At 34.3% G+C, this 9,189-nt stretch overlaps 1 protein-coding gene across 1 annotated transcript; it reads left to right on the top strand.

Annotated features, from left to right (window-relative positions):
• Nucleotides 1-5,727: 5,727 nt before the first annotated feature.
• Nucleotides 5,728-7,043, top strand: LOC145117405 (trihelix transcription factor GT-3b-like). Its single transcript, XM_079053703.1, has 2 exons — nt 5,728-6,255; nt 6,401-7,043. Exons 1-2 carry the CDS (start codon nt 5,938-5,940, stop codon nt 6,983-6,985), a joined length of 903 nt encoding a protein of 300 aa, XP_078909829.1. The 5' UTR covers nt 5,728-5,937; the 3' UTR covers nt 6,986-7,043.
• Nucleotides 7,044-9,189: the final 2,146 nt, after the last annotated feature.

Raw genomic sequence — 9,189 nt, 5'->3', positions numbered from 1 at the left:
TGTGATTATGTGATGAAACTCTATAGATCTCGAAAATCTCTAACCAAAAGTAGTGGTTTGTAAACTAAAACACTTCATATAACTTAATATAAAGATGAATGTGATATACATGTAAAGATCCTTAAGGAACTTAACAATCTTGAAAAAGGGACCAGTTTTGGCACAGAAACAAAAAGTTGAGATTTTTAGTTTATTTTCGACTTTTATAAGGGTCATAAGAGACATTTTCTTTTAAAAATGGGTCTTTATGATATTTATGACTTTAAAAAGGGCTAAAAGTAAAAATTTTCGCATAATGGGCCATAATATAGGCCATTACGGTTTCCTTGGGCCTAAAATGTAAAAATCTTGATTTTTATGGATAAAATTGTCATTTAATACAAATTTGAGCTAAAAATGTAAATTTGTGGAATTAGGGGCCGAAAATGACACTTTAATAGAAATGTGGCCAAAAATGTTGTTTTTATAAAATTGGGCCGAAATTGTCAATTTATGAAAAATGGGCTGAAAATGTAATATTTGTAGAAATGGGTTGAAAACAGCAAAATATATATATTTGGGCCAAAAATATTCATTTAGATGTATTTGGGTCAAAAATGTTAAATTACATTTAGTTGGGCCGAAATTGTGAATATTTATGAATTTTGGGCCGAAAGTAAAATTTTAACCAAAATGGACCACAAATGGTCATTATATTTGAATTAAGCCCATAAATTGAATACTTTTAGTCTTAAGAGATCTAAAGTGTCAAATTTCCCAAAAATGTGACTAAAATGTATATTTTCGGTCTAGTGGGCCAAAAGTGTCACTATTACAAAAATTAGATATTTTTATTGTCTTGGTAAACATCGAACTAAAACAAACAACGAAATAATAACGAATGGACGAAATACATCGATAACAAATTTTATTGGGCCTAATACTCTCGTTACATGGCCAATAGGCCTTAAGGGCCCATTTAAGTGTATATTGGGCCTAATATTTTCAATGACATGTTATTGGGCCTTGCGGCCCATTTACATGTTAATTTGGGTCTGAACTATGGATCACATGTTTATTGGGCCTTAGTGGTCCATTTACATGCCTATTAGGCCAGAATTACCCTTTTACAGGTTTATTGGACCTTAGTGGTCCATTTACATGTTAATAGGGGTTGGACTGAAAATCACATGCTTAGCGGATCCTAACTATCCCTCTACATATTTACTGAACTTCATATATTCGCATACATACTTTTGGATTTGAAAACTTAAAACCTACACGTAAACGATATACTTGGCGTAATACATTACTCGTGAATAAGTTGAGAATCTAGTGAGATTTATCGGTTGACACCTTTGAGTGTATGATCGTAGAATGTAGTTATAACCAGAGTTTCCTGGAGGAAGAGCGGGAGTTTGTGTATAAATCTATACGGGGTGACCCCCCACGCCTTAGCTGTTCGCTACAGCTAGACTAGGCCAGTCTAGGGCGACAAGCCTTACCTACATCAAAATCGGCGCCTGAAAACGCTAAGACAGGCGAATTAGTCATTATCAAACATGGTTGTAACGGCTCACTTAGAGACTAACTTCATCAAAGATTTCAGTATATTTATAAAAATCTTGACTATACTAAAAACATACATCGATACACGGTCTTGGGATTTTATGATTACGATACTTTTGTAAGCAGAAAATATCAGATTTTTTGGGATAAATACATTTATACACTACCTTCTACTTACAACAGAAAATACATGATTTTATCTGGATTACATTTTTGTTTATCTATACATTCCAAAAGCAGCAAACACACATGCATTAATACTTGATTTGACACATTACTTTCAAACTACTTTACAGAAAATATCGGATTTTCTGGTGTTTTACGAACCATACAAAACTTTTCATTCAAACATGCTTATGAACTCACCAACATTATATATGTTGACGTTTTCAAAATTACTTGTATTCTCAGGGACTCGTTAAGCGGAAGAATCAACAAGAATATAAGATTTTGTTTTGTGTACCATTAAACATCATACATTGAATGTTTTGGTCATGTAATTTAAAAGATTGTACTCGATGTAAACAATGGCAGTTGTATTATTATGCATAGTGATGATGATGTTATGTTTCATTTATATTCACTGTAATGATATTTCAAGATGAAGTCACGCACAAGCCCCCTGACGTTTCCGCCGTCTGGTTCGGGGGTGTGACATGTTGGGGTTAAATTAAAACCTAATGCACGCTCTTTAACTATCAAAAGCACCATATCGCAAAAGGGAAATGGAGAATGACTTCATCCTCTTTGGCTATAAGTGTTAATCGTAGGGCCATACAAGGTGTGCGGGATAGGTGGAATTGTGGAATGTTTGGAATGTGGACTTTGTGGACTTTCAAAAATGCAGCTCGCAAATTTGTTGGAAGCCCTAATTTCAAGGTAGGAGATTTACATTTTATAAGTGATGATTAGGATAGGGGTTTAAAAGTTGTAGTGTTGTAAGTTGCATGATCAAGACAAATTTGCGAGTGGTAGAAAGAACAAGGGGCTAATGTCATAAAAACCCTCAAGTTTTCAGGGTTTTGTCGGTTTTGCCCAAAATTGAATTTTATGTCCGTTTTTACCCTAACATTTTCCAAAAAATGTTCGGTTTACCCTTTTACCGGTGATAACAGGTTACCATTATATTAACTTTGCAAAAAAAACCCCTTAATTTTATAGTTTTTTTTACGTTTTTACCCTTAAATTTATAATTTTTTTTTACACTTTCACCCTATGTATTTTTTTTTCATATTATACGTATTCAAGCAGAAAAATCATATGAATATGTATATGATGAAAAAAATATACTTAGGGTAAAAATGTAAAAAAAATTATAAAGTTAAGGGTAAAAACGCAAAAAAATGGTAAACTTAAGGGTTTTTTTGTGAATTTAATATAATGATAACCTGAAAAACCTGTTATCACCGGTAAAAGGGTAAAACCGAACATTTTTTCGAAAATGTTTGGGTAAAAACAGACATAAATTTTAACTTTGGGCAAAACCGACAAAACCCTGAAAACTTGATGGTTTTTATGACATTAACCCAAAGAACAAGTGTTGGAATTGCATAATTTAGTGAATGCCTTAACATTTGTGTTTTTTATAGTGTGAAAGTTTATATTTGCTAACTAACTTGAGGCTACTCCGAATTCAATGTTTTTGGTAATAGTTTGAGATGGTGTCTTCTTTTTTACTTTAGGATGATTTACATTTGTGTTTTTTTACTTAATGTAAACAATTTAATAGAGAAAAAAAGTGGATACAAGTCCTTTCCTATTAAATTCTAAAGTTTTGCATATTTATCTTCAGTTTCTCCTTCCATTTGTGGAGGTGTCTTTATTTTATAAATATTATCTATTCCAAAAACATTTTATACCAACATAATGAATATTCATTTTTTCCAAAATAGGTAACATACTTCATTTTTTTATCTAGCAATCAACTTGCATGTATTGAGTTGGAATTGTTTTAAGACATTACATTTTTCCTTTTCTTTTATTTTGGTTTTGGTTTTTGTTTTGATTTTAGTTTTAGTTTTAGTTTAGAGTTTTAGAGTAATACAGTTATCACATTAGAAAAGGTAATACGATTAGCATGATAACAAAAACGCAAAATAATGTGATTGAGGTGATTAAAAAACACAAAAAACATATGTGATTGACATGATTATGCTAACAGATGCATTAACCTCGCATGCGAAAATAAGAAAGGCATGGAAAATGACTAGTTTACCCTCATATGCACAACACGTGAGGATGGTTAACTGTTATGTGGAGACAAAGGTTAATGTAAGGAAGCAAAAATGCAATTTTAATTTAAAATAAGGACTAAGCGAGCAATATTTTTCATAGTTAGATGCAAAATATAATATGTAATTTGTCTATAATTTTGTCTAAAATCAATAAAAATGTCATGTAAAAATCAATAAAAATATCATGTAAAGAAAAATCTTCAAAAATGGTCTCTATAATTTTTCAAAATAAGTGTAGTTCCTTTTTTTTGTCTCAAGTTCCTATCTTTTTTTTGTCTCACCTAAGGTGTCTGTGGTTTCAATTTCTATCGCGGTTAGTTCATTGCCCACATAAAAAACATTTATACCATTTATGTTATTTTTTGTTTTATCTTTTAACTTAAATGATTTAAAAAAACAAATAAATAACACGCTCCACAACTTTCACTCCTATCTCACGTTAAATACACTGGCCAACATCGTCGCAACCACCACCACTTTCAGCCACCCTTTTTTTTCTCCATCATCATTGGCGGTGAACAAGACACCACTAACCACTTCCCTGATCATCCTCCCTTGTAGCCACCACCACTAGATGATGAATGTAGACACAGAGGCTATATGAATATGGTCTTTTCTAATATGATGATGAACACACGATGGTTGCGTTAGGATTTTAACATATGATGACGGTTAGGGGTTCACAGTGATTTTTCTTATCTAATGTCGGGCTTAGACATACGACGACTATTGAGTTCGTCGATGGTTGGAGGGAAGTGGCGGTAAGGTTTTTGAACTCCAGAAGTAAACTGATGATTGTGGTGGTGGTAGTTAGGTTGTGTGTTCTTGATTTTATGGGTTTCATTTTCGTTGGGTGAGGATGTTGTCTGTCGTGAGGAGGTCGTTGAAGATGGTGGACGACGTTAGAAGGTTATCAAAGATAAAAGAGAACTAAAGGGAAGATGTGGGGTGAGGTAGGGTTGTTTATTATTTTTCTTTTTAAGAAAACTAATATTAGTTTTAAAAAATATAAAATAAATTTAAAAGAATATAAAAATCCTTTTTATATTAGACAAGAGACCGATAAAAATTGAAACAACATAACCTTCAACCAAAATAATTAGAGGTTAAAATTAATATTCAAAGCAACTAGACCATTTATAAAGATTTGTCATGTGAAAATATATGCGGCAGTATTAAAATCAATAAAAAAAAAAAGATACATCATGACCCCACCAACAAAAGAATTGACATATAACTTATAATGAAAGTTAGGGGTGTTTGTTTTTCATTTTAAATCAATTTTTTTTTGACTTTTTAACTTTTTCAAAAAGTTAGACAAATCCAAAAGTTGTTTGGCAAATGGAAAAGAATGTTTAAAACCAACTTTTATCAAAACATAAAAACTAACATTTGCAAAAATCACAAATCGGTGATTTTTTGTATTTTTTTGAACTTTTGAGGCCGGAAAAGTCAAATAAATCCTAATACTTTTTAAACAACATCTTTTGGAAAAGATCTTTTACAAAAAGTCATTTTACAAAAAGGACTTTTCCCTTGAAAATGAATCCCAAACACCCCCTTAACATGTGGTACCATGTCTAAAATTATATAAATTATTTTATAGATTAAAATAAAAATCAAAGTATATTAGCAATATCACAAAAATACATAAAATCACTCGTAAAAACGTGTTTCTGTATTTTGTATTTTATTTTACTACGGAAAATACATATCTATATTAGATTATAGAAGTAAAAATTACTTTATATTCAAATGAGATTGCTATAATTTAATATATTATCGTAATACAAAAATAAGAATCACAAACTAAAAAAAAAAATCGATAATATTTACTATTTTTTACATTTAATCTTTAAAGTTACTGATTTGTTACCTAACTCCTAACCTAAATAATAATATATCTCAATAAATATGTTCTTATTTGGACTGGTTTTTTCAAACACATAAATAAACCAGTAAATAGAAAACTTTGGCAATATCATAGGCCTAACAGTCAACTCACAAAAACGCTTTCTTGACTTTTTTCCGGGGAAAACCTCTCCATTAGCCGCCGCTGTCATCGGAGTAGAAGAACCAAAACCACCCTAACAATGCCTTGCACAAACTACACGATCGAAATCCGCAATTTCTGAACTGAATTTATCAAAAAGATATGTATGGTGGTGGCGGAGGAAGCGATAACAATGAAGCCCTAAATCAACTGACCCAGATGATGATGATGAATGCTCCGACGCCCCCACCGGTGATGGCGGAGGAGTTTCCGAGAAGGGACGAGAGGGTTCCGATGTGGAGCCAACAGGAGACGAGGGACTTGATTGCGATTCGTGGGGAGTTGGAAAGGGATTTCACCATGGCGAAACGAAACAAGAGTCTCTGGGAGGTTGTCGCTGCGAAGATGAAGGAGATTGGGTATAGAAGGACTCCTGATCAGTGTAAATGCAAGTGGAAAAACCTCGTTAATCGGTATAAGGTATAATAAGCTTTTTACTCGATTTCCCTGATACAAATCTCTCAAATTACTTGTTATTGGAAGTGATCTTAAGAACCCTAATTAGGGATATCTTTTAGATTTCCGATTTCAAATTCTGTGGTCTAAATTTCAAATCTTGAATCAGGGAAAGGAGACATCGGATCGAGATAACAACCGATCATTCCCGTTCTTCGATGATCTGCATGCACTGTTCACAGAAAGATCAAATAAAACCCCACAAACGCCTTTCGATCCGGAACCCACTTCGAGCCAATCGAGAAAAAGAGTTGCAGGAATCGGTTCTTATCAATCCATGGAAGAAGAAATATCTGATGACGAAGATGAATATGAAGATGAGGAAAACAAGGTTACGAAAGTCACGATTCCTCCAAAAAAGAAACCCGAAAGGGAAAAGCGGGCCAGACCTCCGACTCCGACTCCGAGTCCAAAATCCATAGACCCAGTTCGTGAAATTCTCCATGATTTCTTCCAACAGCAGAAAGTGATTGACATGCAGTGGCGGGAGTTGATGGAGAAACATACTTATGAAAGACAGGTGTTTGAGCAGGAATGGCGGCAGTCAATGGAGAGGCTTGAAGTTGAGAGGATGAAGATGGAGGAGTTGTGGAGGGAGAAGGAAGAACAGAGAAGAACGAGAGAAGAGGGTCGGGCTGAGAGACGAGATGCACTTTTGACTGCATTACTTAATAAACTTGTTCATGAGCATTGATCATTGAGCAAATGATCGGGAAAATTAATGATCTTTAAAGGTTTATGCTTTTTTTTTATATAGTAATCTATGGTACATATAAGTAGCTTAGCTTCGATCGAATTCAGCATGTTACTCAAAGAACATAGAGGAAAACTTAAGATTAGATGCTTACTCATAGACTCCTTTCTATCCTAAGTTGCTAACTACCCCTGTTCGGTTTTATTCACCTTTGAACTAGTTAACATCTACAATATAATGTTGGTATACCCAGGTTTTTTAGCTATTTAACATCTATACAATATCAGACCTTATTTGTCCAGTTTTTTTCACCAGTTAAGTTAAAAAAAACTGACTTAATATATTATGATACTAAGGCGGTGTTTGTTTTTTAAGAAGGTAAAATGTATTTAGGGACTGTTTGGTAGCATCTGGAAGATTCATATCTGAATGATGCAGATGTCTGGATGATGCAGAGGCTCTTTATGAATCTGTATGATGCATGATGCAGAGGCTCTTTATGAATCTGTATCTGAACAATAAACTGATGTTTGGTTAAGCAACAGAATGTCTGCCTCTTAACAAGGAAAATGACTATTTAACCCTCTAAACTACTTTTTGCATATATAATAAACACATCATCCAACATCCAAATATGTCATATATACATCCTGAGATCACATTATTCTCTCTATAACAACAACATTTATGTAAAAGTTTATGTATGTCAATGACCTGCAATCAATTTAGCTATGTCAATGCCAAGACACCTGCAATCAATTTAGCCACCAGCATTCAATCAATTCGACAATAAACTCATTAAATAGGAAATGGTGCAATCATTTTAACCACCTGCAATCAATCAATTTGGCAATAAACTCATTAAATAGGAAATGGTTTGGAATGTGATTATGGATAAAAAAAACATCGGTAAGTAACTTCAATCATCAAACTCTCTAACATACACTTGACAATAAACTCTTCAATCATCAAACTCTCTAACATACACTTGACAATAAACTCAAGGATTTATGGATCCAAGCATCGATCCATTTATACCTATTAACTTACTGGACCGGTTCTTTACTCTCCAACCAATAATAGACCAATCGAAAAGTCGTCTTTGTAAATTACACTTGATGCAACACCAATTTCATACAAAATCGAGCAGCATAAAAAAGTGAGCAACAAGAACACGATTACAACACCAATTTCGAGAAAGAAAAACAAATCAAAAAACTTACCGGTGAAAGTGGGAGGAGGCGAGGGGGAGGCGACGAAGGTGGAGACGGAGCAGCGCTGCCGGAGGCTGGCAGGTGGAGGCGGCGACGAAGCCGGAGGCTGGCAGGGAAGCCACCGACGCCTGAGGAAGACGGAGGACTCGGAGAAGCGCTCGATATGTAGAAAGAAGGAGAAGAAAGAAAAGAGGCGGGCGCTTATTTTGTTGGTAGGGCAAGGACAAAGTGTGTTTGTTTTATCTTTTTAACCAACTTTTGGCTCCTATCTTTTCCAAAAAGTTAAAAATGAGGTAAAAGATGTTTGGTAATGGGAAAAGATCTTTTAAAACTAACTTTTGAGAAAGAAGGAAAAGAAGCATTTTGAAAAGTCAGGTATCCGTGTCTTTTTGTAACTTTTCAACCCCTTGACACTTAAATTACTCAAAAGCTAATCCAAACATATTATTAAAAACATCTTTTGTAAAAAGTCCTTTTACAAAAAGTCCTTTTGCGAAAAGGACTTTTGAAGGCAAAAAGATATCTCAAACACCCCCTCAGACTCCTTTTCTTGTCTTACCTTTCTTGTCTTACCGAATCAGATCATTTTTTGGCAAATCTTCCCATTAAGAGGGTAAAAAGGGTTCAACCAAACGGTCTAAATCTTAATGATCTAGAGGCAGCCTCTTGATGGGATCGTTAAGAGGGGAAACAAACAGCCCCTTAGTCTTTTTTCAATGTGTGTGGAATAAGATATGTACCAAAAGTCTTTTTTAGTGTTCATAAAAAAAATGTGCGTGTTTTAAAGTCTTCATAAAAAAGATTGGCGGCGGCGGTGATGGTGGTGGTGGTGGAGGTAAGGGTGATGGCGGCGAAGGTGGCGGATGGGTGATGAAGGCGGTAATTACGATGGCGACAATGATGATACTGGAGGTGATGGTGGTGGCGGATGTAGAGGTAGCGGTGACGGCGACAGTGGTGGTGGAAAAGGAAATATCACATTAGGGTTAG

The sequence above is a fragment of the Lactuca virosa genome, chromosome 5 (genome assembly GCF_052849685.1).
Source record: "Lactuca virosa cultivar CGN04683 chromosome 5, Lactuca_virosa_CGN04683_v6, whole genome shotgun sequence".
NCBI lineage: Eukaryota > Viridiplantae > Streptophyta > Magnoliopsida > Asterales > Asteraceae > Lactuca > Lactuca virosa.
Note: the sequence above shows the minus strand (reverse complement) of the source record. Positions and strands in the feature narration are given on the sequence as shown.